This window comes from Centruroides vittatus, unplaced genomic scaffold (genome assembly GCF_030686945.1).
Source record: "Centruroides vittatus isolate TY-2023 unplaced genomic scaffold, ASM3068694v2 contig_377, whole genome shotgun sequence".
Lineage (NCBI taxonomy): Eukaryota > Metazoa > Arthropoda > Arachnida > Scorpiones > Buthidae > Centruroides > Centruroides vittatus.
In genome coordinates, this window is record NW_027122198.1 from 837,596 (window position 1) to 861,658 (window position 24,063).

The 24,063-nt window shown below is 31.8% G+C and overlaps 2 protein-coding genes across 2 annotated transcripts in view; one reads left to right on the forward strand and one right to left on the reverse strand.

Moving 5' to 3' along the window:
* LOC136975654 (glycine receptor subunit alpha-2-like) overlaps positions 1-24,063 on the reverse strand; it is a 75,046-nt gene that overhangs the window by 19,095 nt on the left and 31,888 nt on the right. The gene's annotated exons all lie outside the window — the stretch shown is intronic.
* On the forward strand, positions 1,049-6,547 carry LOC136975684 (uncharacterized). The gene is made up of 2 exons (XM_067270786.1): positions 1,049-2,080; positions 6,224-6,547. The coding sequence occupies exons 1-2, from the start codon at positions 1,049-1,051 to the stop codon at positions 6,545-6,547; spliced, it is 1,356 nt and encodes a 451-aa protein (XP_067126887.1).

Here is a 24,063-nt window from a genome sequence, read left to right on the forward strand (position 1 = left end):
AACAAAGAAAAATTCACTAGTTACATCTACAGCTCTCAAAAGACGACACACTCCTAACAGCTGAAAGTCCGGAACCAGAATGCCCTGTGCCGGTCCCGCATAAAGTGGCTAGAAAATATTTTCTAGCCACTTTAGTCCCGCACCCCATACATATCAAACCCACCACCAACACAGTGCTGCCATGCAAAAACCGCCCAAAAGTAAACAAAAATAAAATATATATATTTATTTTTTACAATTATCGATTACAAATAAAACCGCGCATACATTAAAGGAGATGATAATTTACAATAATAACATTAAAGAAATCAAAAGAAAACAATTTATTTTTATAACAACAATATAGGCCGACAATATATAAGAACGACACAATTGATAAGCAATGCCTCTGTGAATGTTGAATGCTCTACAGGTTTTAAACAGGAAGGTTTAATTCTGCCATTCCTAGCGGCCGGATCGTGAATTTATATATTTTGCTGTTGCCTAGAAGCCCGAACTACAAGATAAGATGAACAGTACATAGTAATCATCTTTTTTATTTTTAAAAAAGTTGTTAAAATGTAATATTTTAAAATATTTGCTAAGTAATAAAAGTATTTTTAGAAAATGGGGTGTGGACTTCTGACAAGTATCTCATGGACCACAGTTTTAGAATTATTTGGTTTCTGTAATCACTGTTCCATTGTATTAGTTTCAAATTCAAAAATTCAAACTGTTCAGAAAATTACTTTTGAAAGTGTTCTATTTATTCTATTCGAAACGTTAAATTTTAATTTTGAAGAAATGTTTTCGGCTACTTCTCATGTCAACTTCAGGTTAAATTCTAAATTCTGCAATTTTATTCTATTTTGGTTAATGTTTTTTGATTTACTGTATAGTGCCATGATAAAGACATAGTATTTCATAATTAACTTATTGAACTATCAAAGTCCTTTTAAGTTATTTCTATTAAATTTTTAATATATATACATATAATGTTCATAAAATTAATTTTATATATTTATTTATTTGCAGAGAAAAAATGTTTTCTTGTAGGAAATGTAACAAAATGTTCTCAGATGTGGAAGATTACATTAATCATAAGGACCATGATGAGAAGGAACATACAGAAAATTCAAATATTTATGTTTCAGCAAGTAATCCCTTCAGTTTTTCTTGCCCTCCTTGCAATAAGAAATTTACTGGAAATGCTTCATATCAAGATCATATGAAAAGCATAAAACACAAGAAAAAATTAATTGAAATTGAACAAATCAAAAAACTGCAAAATGGCAATGGAATAAATGATACTGAATATTCTTTCTCGGAAACACATGTAACGAATAATGATGGAAGTTTTGTAGGAATTCATTCAAACACATCTACTGATTTTCCTTTTAAATGTGATCTCTGTGATTCCTGCTGTAGTGGATACGAGACATTTCAACAACATTTAAAAGGGAAAAAACATATGAAGAAATTAAGAGAGTTAGAAATAATGAGTAAGATAGATTCAAATGAAAAAATAAAAGAATCAAAACCTTTTGAAATTTTTCAACAAAATCAGAATAATACATCTAATTTTAATAACAGCATTATGGATACATCATTAACAAGAAATATATGGGATGCATGTAATGAGGATGATAATATGGATGTAACTATTTCTACTTGCGAAAGTAATAATTTTTCATGGTGCAATATTTGTGAACAGAATCCGTTATTGTCAAATATGTCTTTAGAAACTACGGAACAGAATCTTTCTACGCAGAAGGCAAAGATACCAAATGAATTTGTTATTAGAGATGAAAAAATGCAAATTGACAAAAGTAATAGCACTAATGAAGTTGATGCAAATTTTACAGAAAATGGAATAGGTTATTTAAATAAATCTTCACAATTTTTTACTTGTGAAATATGCAAAGTGGACATAAGTGGAATAATACCTTTCCATCAACATATAAATGGATCTAAACATAAAAAAGAAGTAAAGAAGGCCGAGTTATTAAAATTCTATTCTATGTCTAACATTGAAGAAACCAATTCGTACCAACAGTACAAAATTATACAGGAATCAAAAGGCATTTCTTTAAATATTGAAGTTTGTTCTATGAAGTGTTTGTTCATAACACCACCAGTTTCTAATTCTTATCCAACACTGTCAAATTCATGTGCAGAAAAATCTTTGTATTGTGAAATTTGCAATGTAATTTGTAGTGGAATTATTCCTTTTCAAACACACATTAATAGTGTCAAACATTTAAAAAAAAAATTAATGCTACAAAAGTTTAATCCTCAAGCTACTCAATCTCAAGATTCAAAAACACAAGATTTGAGTCATTTCATCGAGTATAGAAAATATTATGAGTCCTTTCAATCAGACCAAAACCATTGAGCAAGCATGCAGCAAAAATAATCAGCAAAATGAACCCAAAAATTTGCCGTATAATTCAAATTGTTTTCAAAATTGTGTACCTGTAGCTACATCCTCCTGCCAAGAACACAACAAAAATAAATATTTAATAAACGATTAAATATTTTTGATTATTCTTGAATGATGTCAAGTTTTAAATTACACAATTAACATATTCATAACTAGAATAATAACTATTGGAGTTGAACGAATTGATGATTTTTTTAGTATTCCTAGCTTCAATCAATTATTTTAAGATCGCACACGCAATAAAACCTCGATTTAACGGACTAATTCGGGCGAGGGATGTCCGTTAAGTAGTAATTTGATATAAATCAAATTTGAAAGTATTAAACATCGAGACATTTTTAGATAATATACAATCGTTTAAGCTAAATATAAAAATTTGCATAAACTGTTTGGTTTACATTTTGCGTTGTATAATTGATTAACTACTTTTATTACTGTTAATAACTAATTAAATGATTTTAATAATAATAAAAATAACGTACAAATTTTAAGGCGAATTGTTTTCATAATGATAATTAAATTTTAATGTTACTACGATAACAAAAACAGTAATATAAAACGACGCGATGACTAAAATAGAAATGGTTTTTATTTTATTAATTTTTAATTGATGAAAATATTCTTCTCTTTTTGGATTTCGGTTATAAATGACTTCATAATATCGACGAAGTGAAAATTATTTTTCGTTTCGAATATCCGTTTCATTTATATACACCGGTATCTAAACATTTCTGCAGGTCAACAATAACGCTTGGTTAATAACAGACAAATAATTGGTAAGTCATTTCTGTTACTTTGAATATATAGGAAAAATCTAATTTTTATTTATTATTATTGTCTCGACGTAATTTTTAATAAGATTTAATATGGCAAATAGATAAGCACGACATCCGTATATCGCGGCCATTTGATACAGGATCAATACTTAATACCGCACTACTGTAAATGGATTCGTGATATACAGTACACACACAACTTGCTAAAATAGTTGACTGCTCGATAACATTTACGTTCTAAATTTTATTGATTTGACCGGAAGATGAACAGTAATTATACATCAGCGATACTCAATCCTCGAGCCACATGTTTGCAACATTACGCGGGTCGCGACTTTACAAGTTAGTAGGGGAAAGTAGGGTAATGGGGCCCACTTGTTTTTTGGCTAAACGGTTTAGAATTTTCAATCTCAACAGATGCTTGCAGAGCCAACTTCGAATTCTGAATATGGTGGCTGTTCTGTGCACATGATTGTGTGAGGAAAAAACATTTTGTGCATCTTTCTTCTGATTGGAACACTATCATTTGTTCGACTGTATTTACCCTCGTATATAACTTATTGTTTCAATAATACATATTAATGCTAATTATTCCCTCAACTATTAAAGTACGTATAAGAAAAGATTTCACTTTATCCCTTTGTGTCTAGTCAAGTTTAGAAACATAAAATGGCATGAAGGAATAATGGGGCTCAACGAAAATCAAATGATAATTAAGACAATGACATAGATGCAAGCAATGCTAATAATACCTGCATCATCTGTGGAGAATTTGGTAGAAAGAATTGTGGTACAGATTCTCCAGATGATTATATTTGTGATTATTGTGTTGAGTGATTTAAAGTTTTTAATTTAAACATATGCAAAAACTTAATTTTTTATATATGAAATATTAAGTTTTTTTCTAGTTTTTGAACAAACATTTCTAACGTTTCGGTCTTTTTTTCAATGTTTTTATATGATGGTTCCAGTGGTGATATTCAGCGGGTTCGCACAGGTTCGGCCGAACCCGTTGTTAAAATTTTCAGTTTTCCGAACCTTGTTAAACACACGGAACATTTCTCAGTGGTTTTGTTTTTTTTTTTTTTTTAAATATATTAAAATATACGTATTATACTCTGTAATACTACTAAACTAGAGCCTTATACCCCGTTCGCACCGAGCATTTCAATCTAGGTTGTGAGCAAGGTCATTTATTACATAATTCGCATTATTTTGCATATGAAATGAGTGTTTTCAAAATATTATTAAATTACAATTTATCCTTGTACTTTGAGTTTTGCAATCCATATTTTCGGATCAGTTTACAGACTTGTAAATTGGCCGAAAATGTTTAATCTGTGATTAGTGTACTTTTCCAGCAATAACTTTAACTATTTTAACTATTAGAAAATAGCAAAAAGCTTAATTTGGAGGGTAGGGGTGGGTTTTATAAAAAAAAAAAAAAAAAAAAAAATAACGAGTAAAATCGTCATTAGTCCGACCCTACTGGATATGACACGATCCCCATTGTCTCCCCACCCTCTCGACCTTTCTTCTTCTTCTTAGCGTTGTCCCACAGATGTTAGGGTCCGCTGTTCGGATCTTCGAACGCTACTTTGTTCGATCAAGTGCATCGTCTGGGTTTAGGTGCAGAGCCTTTAGGTCTGCGTTGATAGCAATTTTGCCATCGTTGCTTCGGTCTTTCGCGTGGCCGTCGGTCGTTCAGTAGTATGCAATGTTGGCAACTGTATCCCGGGCTGATCCTCGGACTTTGCCAAACCAGCGCATGCGTCACTCTCTCATTTTTGCCTCAATGGGCGCGATGCCAAATTGTTGGCATATTGTGTCATTAGTGATATGGTCGAGGAGGGAAACACCAAGCGTCCTGCAAGCTATGCGCATCTCCATGGAATGGAGACGCCGTTCGGTTGCTCTCGTTGATGGCCAACATTTGGAACCATAGAGAGCGTAATGTACTGTACATACACGCACAAACATGTGGCCGTTCAATAATTACGTGTACAGTTTCTGAGCCACTTTTTACCCTGTCGTACAGGACAGAGAGGGATGGGGGTGTTACTTTTCGTTAAACTGTACACGTAAATAAGGCGGCTCGGCGGCCACTATCCACAATTTTCTAAAGATGTTTTATTTTTCAGTTTTGGCTCATGAAATATCAAACTTTTTTTTTCTTATAATCGTTCTAATTATCTTTAAGTGCCATGATTTTAACGATATTTGAAGATAATTCTGTGTTATATATACAGGTAGGCCCCCTACAACGCGGTAGATACGTTCCTTGAAAATACCGCGTTGTGGGAAATCGCGTTATAGGAGACACCAACTTAATACAAAAACTGGGATTCGGTTCTAAAAACAGAAAAACTGCCTTTTATGGTGTAACATTTTCATCATTTTTTAAATTTATGTACATAAAAAGCTTAAATAAAATTCAACATCATATAAAAACTAAAAAGATTATGATTTCAAGTCAAAATCAAAAAGAAACATAATGTTATGCTCACAAATTCAATCCTTATCGTCACTTATTATAGTTGTTTGAGAATGTTTGACTGGCCTTATTTCAAGATCTGAGCTTGTTCTATCAAGTTCCACTGCACTTATGCGATCCGTTGCGATTTTTCTGTTATGTGAAGGATAATTCGTTTCAAATACCCTAAATTGCGTTGTAAAAGTGCCGCGTTGTCAGAAAATTTCCGCATTTTTCCAACCGCGTTAGAGCGAAAACGCGTTGTAAAGGTACTGCGTTGTAGGAGGCCTACCTGTACTAGTTATTCGTTAGAAATTTATTGAATACTGTTTGTTTTGAAATACTAAAGATGTTTATTCTGATACTGAAAATATTTGCTTTAACATATTTATTTTTAGATTATAGTTTAAAAAATGGAAGAAGAAAAAGAAAATAAATTTATTTGTGATAATTGTAACAAAATATTCAATGGAAAAATGATCTATTCTCAACATCTCCAAAGCAATAAACATTTGAAGAACGAGATGAAGAACAATGGCAATTCATCTGTAGAAGACGAAGAAATCTACCAGTGTGATATGTGTCAAAGTTTTCTCTGGTCCCATTCCTTTTCGCCAACATTTGTTTAGTTCTGCTCATATTAAAGAAGAATTAAAAAGAAATAAAAGAAAAGAAGATTGTGAATCAAGATGCAATCGCGCAGTGGATCAGCCAGAGGAATGTTCTGCTGGAAAAGCAACGAGTGAGACAAGCAGCGAAGGAAACACGGAAGGTTGTGATTTATGCGGAATTTTTAAATTTACCAATTTACAATCTTTAATTCAGCACTTAAATACCGAAGACCACATTAAGAAGAAATACATGAAATTGAATTAAATTAAATAGCCTATACAAAGTATTGCTATGAATGGTTATATGTAGCTATCACTATACTATTTTATGCACATTTTAAAAAATTTTTGTGTATTATAAAAGTAATTTCAAATATTGAAGATACCATTTTTTGTAATTTTTTAATATAAAAAATTAAAATATTTCATCACATAAACGTTTCATTAAAACAAGTTACACAAGTTTCCCAGCAAAAACACCAAAATTGCGTGTGGCGCCATCTCTTACGATATTTTATTTTTAAAAACTTTTATTATTATTAATTATTATAAAATGATAAAAAGCTTAATTTTGTAGGTATATCTGAGTTTTTATTTTATAAAATTGTAAATGCCAATAACGAGTAAAATCTTCATTCAGCTCGACTCTACTGGAAGAATGTGATACACAATCTCCGCTCTTTCCCCACCCCTTCGACCTTTAAGCACCAAAATTAAATATCATCAATGTCCCCGATGGACAAAATTTCAGAAATTCTCGACAAAAGGCACACGAATTATTAAGCTTCAAAGCATGGAGCCATAATACTGGAACGGCAGTTTCTGAAAGGAAGTGAAGCCAGTGTAACGCGAGCAGGAAGAAAGTCGCCATCTCGAGCGTGGAAGAAACAGTAAGCTCGTTCCTAAAGTTGAAATTCAACGAAGCATTTCTGCTTTTTATTTATTTTTTAATTAAGGTGTTTGATTAACTCGAAAGCTTCGCGTACGTATTACTCATCTCTGTGTGCATTAGAAAAGCTGTTTACTGTATATGTACTGTACTTCATCTTGTTGGTACGCTTCATTATTGTACATTAAATCGATTAAAAAGCGTTTTACCGGGCGGATGTTCTATCCTACTGGTAGGATGCCGTCCATTCTATCTTTTTTTAAAAAAAACACTGCAACACTAGCCGAAAATTAAAATTGTGTGTGACGCCATATGTTACGAGATGTTATTAAAAATAATTTTTATATTATTAATTACTATAAAAAGGCAAAAAGCTAAATATTAAGGGTGGAGACGCGATTTTTAAAAATATTGTAAACGCCAGTAACGAGTAAAATTTGACCGTATTCAGATACGACACATGACCCTCCTCTAACTCCCCAACCCTCGAGCGCAGTACATATTACGGTAATATCATCGATGCCCCTTATATACAAGTTGTCATGCCAAATTTAGTTTTTTAATATTTACCCCATTCTCAGGTATTAAATGATATATATATATACACATACACACACACACACACGGAATTTTACATTCTTCTGACTTTTTTGGGTCCAGGGAGTCTCAAAACAACGAGATTTGCAAAAATGCTGGAGGATCAAATATGATACGATTACAATACTTTCCCGTGTTATATAAGTATATAACAGCCGGTATAGGAAAATAAGAAACAAAAATATCATCAAAGAGAAGACAAAAATTGATCAGAACATTTTTTTGGGAGGATTTCGATTTTAGAAAAGAATCTTTTTTCTGTCGTTAAGGGAAGAGTGTATTTTATAGTTAATGCTTTTCCGCTAATGGAAGAATATGCTCGTTTCGAACACCCGAAAAATTCCTTTGGGTCTTCTTGCCGAGTATATTCGTTCCTGTGGACGGGGATACCACTATTACGTATTCTTTTCTTCGCTTCTTCCGATATTCGGGTGTCACTTGATCCACAAATCTGCAATTAACAATACATTTACTGCTATTTAATTTGACAATTATTACTGTTAGCCCATATTCGACTCTTTTTTAAATTTCCTTTGTCTTTTCGTTTCGTTAGGTGATATCGAAGTGACGTCATAGACAGCTGTCCACCACCCGTTCCAGTCGATCCTACCGAATTTCGATGCCGCGAATGTTAAGATGGAATCCGATCGTCGATGAGGCGATGATTTAACGAAAATCCACGAGAAGAAGGTCGACAATTCTAGTGACAACAATGGAATCGAATTCTCGAAGGAATATACGAAAACGAAGTCTGACGTCGTTTATGAGCGTCGACCCACCGATCAGGTAACGCATTATCGTTCGCTTTTTATCCGGAAAACAGGCCACCGCCTCACTTCCGGGACTTCCCTAATGGGCTTAACGAGGACAAACGATGGCGATAACCGAAATCGACGTTACGCGCCGTGACGGACGTCGCAGTACACCAGAATGACGTAACGCCACCGAGTCTTTTCTACCATAAAACAAAATATTACGTCATAAAAGAGGCGGTTTATGTATTTTAACGTCATCTTCCAATAGTTCCGTTAGACATCGATACACGCACTGGACGTTTTGAGTATAGATTTATAGATTTATATTGTTATGTATTGTTGTCAAGAATTAAAAAAATATTAAAAAAAATGTTGTTAAAACAGTGGAAAACCGTATATTTTCCCGCTACATTTACAATATTACATTTTCTCCATATTTAATGGTGTAGAAATTCCCGAAGGAGAGATTCAACTCGCGTATATCTGAACTTAAACTTCTTCAGGCAGAGTCACTTACGAACGGATCATTGCCGGAATTTATAATGAGACGTATCTAATAGTTGTAACTTTCCGAATAACATATTTCTTTTTAAACTGTATATATTTTACCGAATTTCTAACTGCAGATGTCTTTCTATATCCGTTCTTCTCCCCCATTTACTACAATGTGTCCGAAAAGTACGTATAATCAACGTTTTCCTGCTCTTCAGAATTGTTAGGAATTTAAGAGAAATGGTTTCATTTTTATATGCAAATTACTTTACACTGATTTTTGATAATTTCAAAATTAAAGATCATTATACTAATAATTTAACAACAAAAATATATTTTCCGGCTGTCCCGAAAGTGTAGATAATAAGTCAAAATTGCAAAATTTGAAGCATAGAAAAACTTAAAATTACAAAAATAAAAATATATGACACACTTACTTAAGTTACTTTGCTGTCGAGTAGTAATTGAATGAAAACTTTCCAAAATGCCACATGGAAGAGTGTTTAGTATGGAAGAAATTGCATGAATATGGAAATTGAAAGCAGAAGGCTGTCGTGTGGAGGAAATTGCTATTTTAATGAACAGATCTACTCCCGAAGTTTATAAAATTTTGGAAAAATCATCATCAATACCTTCTAAACATCGATCGGGAAGACCAAAAATTACATCTCAAAGGGATGATAATTGAATTGTGCGCTTTGCATCACAACAGGATAAATCAGTTCCTTACCTTTAGTGTGAAAGTGGATTAAAAATATCAAAAAGCTCTGATCGTCGAAGAATTTCAGCAGCTTCACATATGAAACTTGCTACCTTGATGAAAAAAACCATCACTAATATACCAAAGTCAATCGGCAAAAATGCAGTGGGCTAAAAATCTTATGCTGTGGAATGACCAAAAATTCTCAGTACTTTTCAGTAGTGAAAGAAATTTAATTTAAATTAATGAGCTCATTACTGGCATGGTATTAGGAAAGAAGAGTGCAGCTTTTCAGCACATCACAGAGTGGTGGTTCTGTTATGGTGTAAAACTATTTTGAATTTAATGGATTATCAGATTTAGTGATTTTAACTGGTAGACAGATATCTAAAAGTTATCAAGAAGTACTAAAAAAAATAATTTATTAACTATTGGAGAAGAAATTGGAGGACCTGATTGGATTTTCCAACAGGACAACGCCAATATTTATTGTTCACACTCAACAACTCAGTGGTTCAAAGATCATAATATTCAAGTAATGAAAATGCCCGGCAAGAAGCGAGGACATTAATCCGATTGAGAATTTGTGAGACATTTATATTAGAAAAATTTATGTTAATAACAGACATTGTTCGACCGTTTCTAAAGTTAAACAAGAAATCATTGAGTGCAGATTTCAACTGGATCTAGAAATCTTACAGAATTTAATTAAATTAATGCCTAATTGCATTTTGCAAGTCATTAACCATTTGCATTGTTAAAGATACTTAATATTTAAAAAGAATAAAAACATACAGATTAGTTATCAATACTTTTGGGACACTGTACGAGCCGCCGGCTGTTGTATGTCTCTTCTGTTCTCCATCGGTTACGTATGAAATGACGTATGAACCACTTCCTTTTCTTGAAAGGCAAAAAGCCTTTATCTCTGGAATTTGCACGAGACTCAAGCGCGATACAAATTCATGAGTCATTCGGATTTTTCTAAATGGTCACAAACACTTGCTAGAATGAAGCTACTGGCGAAATTCCTAAGTAAATTTTTACGTTATAAAGTGTAGCCACGAGCTATTAACATCAAAATTAGGAAGAAGTATTTCTGTTAAGTCCAGCATGGCGTATGTCGAACCATTAGAAGTTTTTAAAATATTTAATTGCTTTATAGTAAAGTTTCTCCAACGTGCTTAAGGACTGGTCACCGCGTTATAAAGTTCGTGACGCCTTTTTAAGCAATACCCACATTTAACAGCCCACATAGAAAGTTCCGTTTAAGAAGCCAACTTACGGTGATTTATCTATCAAATATTTTTCCATTAAGAGACTCCAATTTCCGACACTTCTCGTTCCACAACTTAAGATTAATCGAAGAATTTCTCTATATTCTTCTCTCTATTAAATATTAAAGGTAAGCGTTAATGCCACGTGACGTGATTTGGCTGGAAGTAGTAAAGCGGTGACGTAGATCCACTATCTTCCGTATTTTTGCCGACGTTGTTAAGTATCCCACTAAATCTTTAACTGGATTATCTTCGATGGTAATGGCTAATGCGGGATGCGGCGTTAAAGTTAAGACCATGCTATTCTTCATTAGCATAAATGGCACTGGACGCAATCAATTTTGAAATTTTGCTGTATATTTTTCACATTTTATACATATTTTATTATACTTTTATCAAAATTTGTGTGCGCTGTTACGGGGAGAGAAGATTGAAATTAGGGGAGAGCGGGGCTACAAGTTCCGTTTTTTAATCAACCTTACATTTTGTAAAGGAAACATAATTCTAGCATAAGTATTAAGAGATTAAAATTTAGTAATATATCTAACTTTGCTATAAATACAGTTTTTGGGGTTGATTTTTTGTAAGTTTTTTTATAATTAATAATACAATACCTAAAGTCGGAAAGTAACAACTTACCCCGGTTCGGGGCTAGTTGTTAACAGGGTGAGGCAAGTTGTTACAAGATCTATGGAAGGTGTAATATGTAAAAAAAAACAATAATTTATTTAACTAAGTATGTATTTAGAGATTAATCAATAATATCTTATCAATAATTAGTTGTTTTTCTTAAATTTATTATAAAGAAAACATTTTTACGTTTCAACATTTATAACTTTTACTTAAAGAAAAGGGGGAGAAAGGGACATCCTTTCCAAGTTCTTGTATAACACCAAAAGTTGCAGGCAAATTTACAACTCCTGATGACCTGGCTGACCCAAGATTTGTCTTTCGTCAGTAAAGCTTACATTTAACAAATACTCTGCTAACTTGTTTTCCTGTTCTTCAATAAAGACCAATTTTACTTTTTTGTAGCCAATCGCAGTGTTTTCTACTCCAGGTTTCAAATTCTTTACAAATCTATATAACGTCATATGACAAATATCTAATTCTCTGGCAACAGTTTTTATTTTTTAACCATCTTTAATAACTGCATCTGTAGCTCTTTGCATCAACTCCTGAGATACAGAACCCCGTGTTGTTTTTCGAACATAAGTCCGCATACTGCAAAAGGAAAAAAACATTATTTTTACTGCATTACCGGTACAGATGAACTGGGGCAAGTTGTTCCAAGGTCACAACATGCCCCCAAAGAAGGGAACATCTAGCCCCGATAACACATGGGTTCAAAACAGCAACTACTAGATTAGGTTACGAGACATATACAGTTTTAGCGTAGTATATCAAGATACTCGATATATTTTTGAATAAAAATACCAAACAACTAATCGCTAATCATTTAAATTCGCCAGATATACCAAAAATATCAAACACGAAAATATTTACTTATGTGGATCAGCGACGTACAGGCTCTCTTTCCAATGTACCGGACTTCACTGGCCTGATTAAGATAGCTGCCGTCGGTGCGCAGAAACGTTCGATTTCATGACATATTTACTAATTATATATATATTTTTTCCTTGTGGAGCTATTTCAATCGGAACAACTTACCCCGGGAACTTTTAGCCCCGCTCTCCCCTACATGTGACGTTTTAAATATTATATTGCAAAATCTAAGCGATCGGAATATCCGCTTGGACCATAAACAAATTTAGAGATGTTTAACGAAATTGGGACGAGTAAGGAAATATGGAACTAACAGAAAATGGTGAAGACAAATAAATTCACGAAGATTGCGTGTAAAAAAGTTATTCCAAAATATAAAAGTGGGGGTGGAATTAGAACAGATTCAAAGCAGATGTCTTCGCTAACAACCTAAACACTTCTGCAACTCTCCAATTCTCACAGAAGTATCTTCGTTCCTATCTTCTTCTTTCGGCGATTCGCCAGCCAATTTCCTCCAATCCCCAACTTTTGGCATTACTTCGGATTTAAAGAGTTCACTGGCTATTTGTAGGGTCGCATCTTCTGTAGATACTTTTCATCTCCTTCCTTTTGAACGTCGCTTATCGATTATTGCGTGACGACAACTCTTCACGCGAGTATTAATTTTTTCCTACATCAATTTTACTTCGAATTTATTCATGTTGGTGCTCCGAACCACCATTTCCATTCACCATAAAGAGGGTAGGAAGCGAAAAATGAAAGATTATTCGGTCGGGTTCCTAAAGGACGTCGGAACTTTTGGATTTCTTTCAATAAGTTGGAAGGTAACTATCAACTAGTTCCAAAGATCGATCGGAATTCGACATTCAAGCGTATCCTTATAAAGAATTATTAAAATTGGTGTATTAAAGCAGAAATAAACTTAATAATGTTTCATTTATATCTATAATAATTTTTTATTGCCACGATAAATCGACGATGGCAATTACTTCTGTTTATCATTCGTCAACAAATTCTGTGTATTGATCAAATACGGACTATACATTTTGGGAATTAACTAACAATGCACTAAATTGGAAGAATGACAGAAAATGACCCTTTTGGAAACGTCTAGAGGAAAATAGTACGAATAATTAACTCAAGACCGTGATATAAAACGTAACGATCCACATTACAAGTATCACAAAACGCGTTACCGGGAGCATTAACAAAATAATTGAGCAAATTAACATTAAAATTACTTTCTGTTTTCGTATAAACTGGTAATTTTTAACGTAACGAACTTAATTTTGAGGGAAACTCACGAATTTTTATATTTGATAGTGAAAGCCTATCTCCTTTTATTAGAGACGCAAAATATAAGCTATAAGCCTATCTGTGTAAGGAACTAACGTACGAATTAGACCGTACGAAGTGCTTCGGTACTTACAAAATCACTTTGAGGATTAATTTTATCATAATTTTTAAATTATGGCGAACTAAACTATAATAATGTAATTTTGTCACGTATAGTTTGAGTATTTTTGCTTCTTTCTCCTATTGTAAGAAAGTTACGTAAAGTTCGAAGCTGAGAGAAACTACTTACGTCACTAAATATAAATTTATGTAAGAAAATTATAATTGCAAAGTATAATTATCTTACATATTTATATTTAGAAAGATTAATACCAGAGAATAGCAAACATACGGACAAGGAAAATCCGAAATAAAAGCACTCGGCAACACCAAAATTCTTAAGAAAAGCGCTTTAATTAGCGAAGGGATTAAATAAAGGAGACGATTTCTTCTATCACGACGATAAAATGACGAAAGTAGTATTTCATTCCTCGGAACGAGATGAGAATTTGTATCTAGCATCCCCGGGGAGCATTCGAAAGAAACAAAGAGCATCGACTAAAAGTCAAATCAAAAATTCAATGGTTAAAAATAAACTAAGTTTCGATAGGCGAAACATTTTGATTAATAATTATATTGTAACGGAAAGAGACGAAAGAGCAAATTTTGTTAAAGCTAGGAGAAAATTCGTGAGAATCACGCGTATTGCACCACCGAAGAAAGACATAATTAAACGAACCCATATCCTAAACAAGTCGCCAAAGGAGAATGGGTGAAGATTTGGCGCGAATTCTTCTGCCACCGAAACGACGAGAACGAGAATTAAATTTTAAAAGGCAAAGCCGTTACCTTGTAATATATAATTACTTATTTATACGCTTACGAAACGCGAAATATCAATTGTGTAAATCGATATTTAAAAGCTCTCAAAGAATTTTACATCAACTTGTACCTAATTCGAATCCGAAACGTCTTTGACAAATGGACAAATTCGATAACGAAGTCAAATTAAATTTATATATTTTACGTTTATCGGTAAAATTCCACATTAATTTCAATTATTTTCGTTATAATTTATTCATCCGAGCTATTGTTTCGGAGAGTAAACGCAATTTAGTAGTGATAGCACCGTCTGTCGTATCAGTACAGAAAAGTTCTGTACTTTCCACTGGATAATGTGACGGGTGAAAATTTTTCTTCTTTCTTCCGTCGGTCAAACTCGAAATCTTCCACTATAAACAAACGATTCTCTGTAATTTTACGTATGATATAAACCAAACAAAGCTTGAAAGACAGAACGGAACTTTGTGGACTTTAGACGTTGGCAAATATCGATGCGAGTTTAGGAGGGCCGGAAGGAAAGATTATTCGAATAAATTATGTAAAAATATGTATATTTAAATCACCCTGGCATCGATTTGTGCTGCCAAAAAAGAAATTATTATTATTATTATTATTATTATTATTATTATTACAGAAATAATCACGCTCTGCGCGCCGCGAGATTTCCCTCCGTGTTGTTTTACAGTCCACTTTTTATGGGGTAGTTAAATTTTTTTCTTATTTTTACACTTGTTTCTTACTCGTTCTAGTGAGGAAAGATGAAGAATACGTAAACAAAAACAATTTCTTTAAAGTTTCTCGCCGGTCAATGGGTATAAATCGTGTTTTTGCCCTTCCCGAGACAAAACCCGGAAGGTTTCTTCATACGAGTTAATTATCATTAATTATATAGATACTTTCTCAAAGAAATTCTATATAATTTAAAACCGGTCATTCTTATGTAAATAAAATAAGCCAATATTTTTTCTGTACTCTACCGACGTCTATCTTCTAACGTAAGTTGGATTTTCCAACTTTTTCGGCAGAATTATCCCTCCCCGTCGTTATTTAAATACCTTTATTATCGTCGGCCTATGTTTTCAATAAACGTATTAACGATTGTCATTGGATACGATTAATCCGTTACGTAATCATTTTGCGCGTGTCTCTCTTCAGAAATGCTGGCACAAAAAAGTAAATGGAAATTTTTCATTTTTTAAATACCGTTCTTCCGTCTCAAGAATTTGTTTATTGTCTGTGTCTAAAATGGGAATAAAGAAGAACAGAAAAATTTCAGTTACGGTAAGCACCGGAAAGAAAAGAACAAAGAAGCGTAAATCCCATTGGCAGATGGAGAGGACAAAAATCCCTTCTCCAGATATGAAGACTTCTTTGTAGCCCTATTTGAAATGGAAACTTTTTGATGACGTAGTCGGTCTCTCGTCTTTCCATTATTCTCGCTCTTCTGTCCAATACTCAATTTTAATAATATTACAACGAGAATTTTATTACTAATAACTATTATAAGGGGTAATAAAGAGTGACTTCGGAGTAGCATATATTGATACAAAACTATTGTTAACATTAGCATTTATATCGCCGTAACTATACACCTGGAAACAGTAAACTATAATAAGGTAATAGAAATGCGTGTCGCATTATGGTAAAGTGCGTCATTGGCAACTTCCTCGTGTTAAAATATTTATCACCGACCTTTTAAAATTCTTCTCGATGAACTTCCTAACTTCATTGGTTTGTATTATTTACATATCAGGATAGTTCGATAATTCCAGCCTAGGAAAGTCGTTACTATGGGAGAAGCCTCCTTACCGGTGTTTTTAATTGAAGAATTTCGAGAAGATTGTGAAAATATTTTCAAGTAATATTTACAGATAATTTCAAATAAATCCAATCGACTAAAGAAGAAAGGAAAGGATAAAGAAGAAGAAACGAAGTGCATTTGTTTACCACTTGTAAACAGTTATGCCTGGAAAATAAATATGAAAATTCCATCAAAACGAATAAATATATCTCGGTAAATATACGGAAATTAAATCAAAAAAACAGAAACATCTGATGTCAAGAAACTCTAAGTAACTTCTTCACTAATAAATTAAATACATAAATAACCACGCGAATGTCCATGTAATGAATACAGATTAGACACGTTAACAGCTACGTAACTAAACGCGTGCCATTTTAAATAACGTTTCGAAAATTACCGATTTCCTTCGAATATATTTATCCGTATATGGATATGTATTTTAAAAATTTTCAGAAGGGGATCTTCGTATATACGATGCCGACTTTCCTGCACGTAATACGGCTGCCTAACTTCTGGGCCTGCTTGCATACTTCACCACCAGAATTTATAAAATCGAAGAAGAAAGATTTTGTAGAATGAAATAGATATAATCGAATTACACGTACTTAAAAGTTAAAAATAGTAACTTGAAACTGCGAATATTGGTTTATTCTGGAATGAAAAAGTCTTGGAAAAATATCATGAAATAGGAGAAATGTTCCTGGAAATCTATTCTAAATCAGTCGCAACGAGCCAATTATTAAGTCTCGTTATCTAATTCCTGTTTGTAACTGTTGCTAAACTCGGAATTCCGAGTTAATTGCTAACAGATAATTGATAATAAGATTTAGCAACGACCACACTACGGCAACTAATTTGGAACACATCTCGCAGATAACTCGACTAAGGGTCTGAGTTGTCTAGTTACAGGTTTTTATACACTTCGCTCAAGCATTATTATTTTCTTTTGTATATTCAATGAATAAATGTCACAAGACAATTGGCATCTTCCCCCCAAAATATTAAAGCTGTATAAAAGTTATACAGCGCGACGTGTATGTTTTAAATATATTTACAGTAAGAATGACCCGACAGAGATTTTCTCCTACTTTAACTGGAAAAATATTCTATAATTAGCTATACGCAAAGGAAATTTGAATACTGTTTTGCTGTTAAAAGCTACTTACTAAATTTTTATTTAATTTAAATCGAGGAGTCTTTATAATTAAATTTCTGTCGTTGATTCTTGTTTATGTTCGTTCTAATAATTTTACTACCATTTTCTGTTGTTTTTTAAATTAATGTCGGCATCTTTTCTAAAATTCTCCTCTATTTATTAATTAATAATGGTACTTAATCGAATTGTCTTATTTAAAAACTTAAATGTATTTACGGGCGTAGACAGAAAATGCGGTTAATTGATATTTGGAATACTCCTGGTTAACGACGGTTTCCATTGTTTAGACGCTTTCTTAATAAACTTCAAAATATTTTAAAGTTTGTACAAGAAACCACGTCACTTCTCATTTTCGAAATGTATTAATTATCAAAATTGCACTTTTCAAGTAATTTTAATAACTCATATCAATAAAAGTACATTTCAATTAGAGGATAATTCGAGTGTGAATGCTCGATAACAAGAAAAAGTTTTATACCTTTAATGATAATCAATTTTAATAAAAATCTTTTGTTTTCACTAATTAAAATTTAAAAGTTTTGTCGATTTTTTTACAACTTATTAAAATTGCAGTGATTAAGAATATTTTAATTAAAACGATTTTGATTTCTTGAAAAATTTTACATCTTTAAATATTAAAACTTAAATGCCGGTGCATTTGTTTTACCAAATACTGTAGTGTATTTTTTACCTCATTTTGTCCCGTTTCCTGGATTTTTTCTAGTGGAAAAGTTTAAAGTGACGTCAAACAGAAGCAATGGTATACTGTACATTGCATATTCTACGCTTACAGATGACTCGATTAAGTCTTTTCCATGAAAATTTCGGCGCACAGAAAATAATGATGAAATTGGTAAAAAATAAATTGCGTATCTTACATTTATGCAATGAAAGTCCATAAAAATAACGCAAGCATTAAGATTTTTCTACGCGTAACATTGAAATGCAAATCCATTTTAAGGTATTGGCGAGGCAAAATATGCAATCGAAAGGAGAAAAAAATCGATAGTTGAAAAATTTAAGAAGATAAATTCGTTCTTGCGTAGAGAAGAAGGAGAAGAAAAAGTATATTGTTCTTCTTCCCTATGCAACTATATTGTTCCACTTCTCCCCTATATATTGCGAAAATTGTTTTATTAAGATTTATTATCAAGCAATCAGTTGAATTCAATTCACAACAGATAGGAACTAAGTAAAAATACAGAAATGAAAAATGGAAAATATATATTGGAATAAAAACAATATGCCATTTTTCAATATAAGGTACCGCGAAATTTATGAAAGCGATATTAAATAAAACTTTCGAAATTCTTTAAATTGAAAAACACGCAGTTGCAGACGAAGAGGGGATATACGAGAAAGTATTATCTTTAACATTATAAATGTGTTTGTCTGTGTTAACGTTTATAAAAAAAACGAGACTCTTCTTTAACGAAAGAAAAACTAGACGAATCAAGTAGGGTTTATCGCATCTTATCGCATCTTCTACAACAGATTTTGTAGTAAGACATCTTCTGCATTAACAAGAAAAGATTCAACATAATAAGCAATTGTTCATTTATTTTGTTTTAAAGGAATTCTTTCAACGAGATTGGATTTTTTTTTTACATTTCTTTATCAATTCTTGCGTGACAGTTTAAGAATAATTTTGATTATTAATACTATATTTAACTGGTTTAGTTAGTTATAATTACTTACGTTTCATTTCTATAATTTACTTACAACATTTGCAATAATAAAAAATAAATAAATAAATACAAAATTCCAGTTTGTCAACGTTACGTTTGAAGAGTTCGGTGAATGAGACCTTTGAAAAAAATACAGTAATATTAAAAAAAATTGAATTTTTAGATTAAAATCGATAATTTACCACAAATATAAACACTTTAATGTACCTTATACAGCGGATATTTTCTAGAAATTCTCACGTTAACGCATTTTACGAGTCGAATATTAAAAAAAAAAAAAAAAAAAATTCTAAGTAGTCGTAACGTAGATTTGTTCATCTTTATCTGCCGAAAATCGATTGTCTACTTAATTTCGCCACCCAGTCACTTTTCAATTTTTATAATCTAGGTTTTTTCTTCTATATTTGTTCTAAAACAGGTCAAGAAAGAAATTCTATCGATAGATAACACTAGAACATATTAACTTTACATGATTCCCAGTTGTGTAATTGGTGATTCCACGGTTGGGCGTTTAATTTAAAGTCCTCATTTAATCAGAATTTGTAAATTTCAAGGTACTGTTTTCGAATTATTTTGAGAAGAAGAAGAAATTTCCATCTCATTAAAATGGCGTGGAAATTACGTAAGAATGAATTTATTACAAAGAAGATTGCAAAATATTCGAACCCCTACAAAAATTTATCGATTATAGTTTGAAACGAAGTTTTTGAACAGTGTTACGTCTTGGAAATCGATGTTACGCTAGACATTCCACGTCATAATAAATGATGTAAATTTCTGAAAATTCATAAACGACATTAACACTATAGAATAATGATATTTTTTATTGATTTTGAGTTATTTTCCGTTGTTGCGAGGGAAAAATTAATTTTTTTTTTTTTTTTTATAACTGATGGCATCTTCCGCAGGCATTAATAATCTTCCAATATATAATTTTCTACTACGATAACTTGTAAGTAACTTAATTAAAGATATAAATTACCTTACATATTTTAGAAAATTGTCTCCAATAATTTACAAGAAAAAATTCCTAAACCGTAGGTAGCATCGATATTCATTTCGACGTACTGTACTGTACAATACGTCTGTGTGTCGCGAGTACAATCGTTTGTTACTCGAAACGAATTCTTAGACCTTTTGCACTCAATACTTCGAATAAATAAATATAGAATTTAGTAAAATACTACAGATATAAAAAAATAATTAAGTTTTATCTCGTTATTTACACTTCCACCCCTCGTGGCCGAAGTTATTGGAGTGTGATTCGATATATATGACTCGTATCATTTTCTCTTACTTTTAAAACATTTTTTAGATTTTTGAATCTTTCTATACTCTTATTTAAGATTTTATACAAGAATTTTGTTCAACAACGCAAGCAAATGCCTCATAAATTCACGTATCCTAATCGAACGCCATTAGTGGGCATTAGTGCCTCAGAAATTCGTGAAAATCCACTATTGGAAGTTGAATATTAAACTCGAAACGTCCAAACGTTGATGGATTTCTGCCATTTGTCAGCTCTAACGCAAAATCAGAAGGGGAAGTCGAATTTGTATTGTGACGTCGAGCGTAACTCAACTGAATAATTACTATTGTTTTCAGTGAGAATTTTAAGGGAATTCTGGAATAAGGAAACACTAAATAAGAATAAAAAAGTTAGAAACAGGTGTTTGATAAAAGCATTTGTTTAGTAGTAATTAGAAACCGCCATTAATTCGCCTCACGTTTTGCATTCGGGTCATACGCTTTGGTAATTATTAGACGTACACTTAAGTTAACATTTCGACACGTGCAATTGCTATAGTTAATCACTTCCTCGTCACTTACTCGTACGTTCCGGTAAACACTCATCAATGGAGATTGATTCATCGATGGATGCTACCCATCAATTATCGAACATATACAAATTACAGACTCGTAGCTAAGAACCGAAACGAGTGATCGCTTAACTACCAAAGAGCATTCGCGTTATCAGGCAAGATAATTGCCAGATACACGAGGATGCGTCGTCTTTTAAACACAAAAACTCGTCTTATTCAATTGCTAGAGCGACGTTAACGATTTATTAATCATCCTGTATTTACTTTAATTATTTTAAAGTATATTTTATCTGTTTAAGAGTTTTGCAAATTATGATGAATGACTTAAAGGTAAGAAGCGTGTAGAGATTCTCAATCATTTATTCCGACTCGCACTCTGTGGATTTTTAAGTGTGTTCTTGTACTCCTATAAAAAATTCCTTAATTTTTCACTTAAGGGTAGGATAGTCATATTTTCTTGCACGTACTTTAGTTTAAATGATTGAGAAAGACCCCGAACAGCGCTCTGACGCAAAATTCGAATAGATACGGAATTAGGTGGATTTTGGTGATGTAATAAGTAAATAGTGGCAATTTTTTCACAAAAGATGTTTCATTATAAACTATTTAAGTATATTTTTTACTATAATTAAATCCATATATTTTTAAACATGTGTAATACGAAGTCTGACATCTCTGGGATGTGTACCCTCAATAAAAGAATTGCTGGTTTAGAGTCTAGAGTCTAGACGACATTCTACCGTACAAAAATTTTAAGTTTTATAATTCAAAGGACATTTAGTTTTATTGATTTCTAACGGAAATGTTTTATGTTAATTACAATCAAGGGAATTCGTTAATTAAAATTGAAATTTCTGATAAATAAAGTATTAATTTTAATCCGAAACATCAGCAGTTTACTAGCATTTATCTTTACGTAACGTCATTTTAAGCTTTAATTTTATCTTAATTTATCTCACTAATTAAGTATTTTTTAAATAAAAAAACGTAATTGCCGATATTTAAATAATTCAACATCGTTTTTTAATACGTTGTATAAGAATAATATTTTTAAAAATTTAATAAAAATCCACAAACTAATTTAAGAAAACGTTTAAAAAAACTGATAAAAAACTTTCAACTACGAAAATATTTTTAATCCACAAAAAATTGTAATAAAATATCAGTAAACAAATTCGGAAGTTTCATAAATTTCTGTAAATATTTTAGAATTTTTTCCGATAAATAATAATTTAATGTATATTAGGTTGATAATAAAAATGTAAACTTATTTTCTGGATAAAGTTTTTACGTTTTTACTTTAAAAATTTAATAATAATTTCACAGAAAATAACGAATTTCATAGAACGAATTGAGAAAATAATTTTATTCTAACATAAACAGAAATATCATGTTAAAATTATTATCAAAGACAGAACAGACAGAGTGAGCTCGGCAGACTTTTGGCCTTGATGATTCCCCTCTAGCTGATTATATCTGAATTGATGGCTTTCTATTTGTTTTATTTTATTGAAATTTTGGGTTCCCGGTGGCAGAAGAGCCCCAGAATTAAAATTTTCATTGATAAGTGGTGAAATATTAGGTTTTATGCCCTCTCTAGAGATAGTTGTGGAAAGAGTCGTAACTTGAAATTTGTGAACGGCTCTCGTCATCTTCACCAATCTAAGCCACGGTTTTATATTATGTTGCAAAATATATTTGTTAAATAACTATTGCTACGTAATTTCATCCGAATTATAGGATAATTTTGCCTTTTTCTTAGCTAATTCAGTAAATATCGCTTGATTATCTGTAGGATGTGTATGTAGGAAACGGAGATTTATGGTCATCGGTCGTTCTAAATAACGTCATTTAAGAATAATAGTAATTTAATTTACATGAAAATACCTTTCGAATAATAAACTATTAAAGATTTAAACCTAAGAGTTTACAAATGTTTATATTCATCAGAATTATGTTAAGAAATCCCAAAAGAAAGAAATTCAGGTAATTCAATTTCTTCGTTTTTCAAACGACATTTAAATCCAATTACACAAAGTTAAACGAACGAATAAATAGTTAAAGAGCAGAAAAAATCAAATTAATACAAAACATTAAATTATAAATCGATGGCATAGCTTTCGTTTTAACCAGAAGTGCGCATTAATCGAGGATAGCGATAAAAATGCGCCAACCCCAGTTTACGCGCACTTCTTCGAGATTTCTAATTGTTTTGCGTTACGCACTACACCGCAGTACGTAACCCGATTACTGAGTAACCTTCTTATTAACGTAACACGTAACGTAGAAAGTACATAAACTTTCAAACGCGCAAAATTGTGAAGTAAGCAGCAGCCATACCAAATTTTTACATCGTGACATTTTATTATTTTTAAATGTTTAAAATCTAATTAATAAATTGAGATTTTTAAATTAATTTTTAAGCATTTGAAGTACTAAAATATTCTAAAAGTAATACATAAAACTTCATTTCTCTGTAATCTCCGTGTGTCTGCAATTTCTGCAATAATTATTTCGGAATTTAATAGAAAAATATATGCAAATAGTTAAATATTTTATTACAGTCTTCAATTTGATCATTCGTACGCATAAAATTATAATTTTAATTATTAATAGCTCAAAAAATTAGTGGTACGAACCGGCGATTTAAGTGTAGAATGTTTATATTAGTTTAACGAGATTAAATAACTTTCCTTAGTTTTCTATTTACGAATATGATTATTTGGAATAGGAAAGAGTGGAAAGATGAAATTGCAAAAAAATATATTTCCTTAAATCCATTTAACGTAATAAATTGATTCAATTTTATGTCAAAAATAACCATTATAAAAGTAAATAATGATAATAGTAGTAATAAAACGGAATTATCTAGAATTTTTTATATTTTTCTGGAATAAATTTCAAGAGGGATAAAGT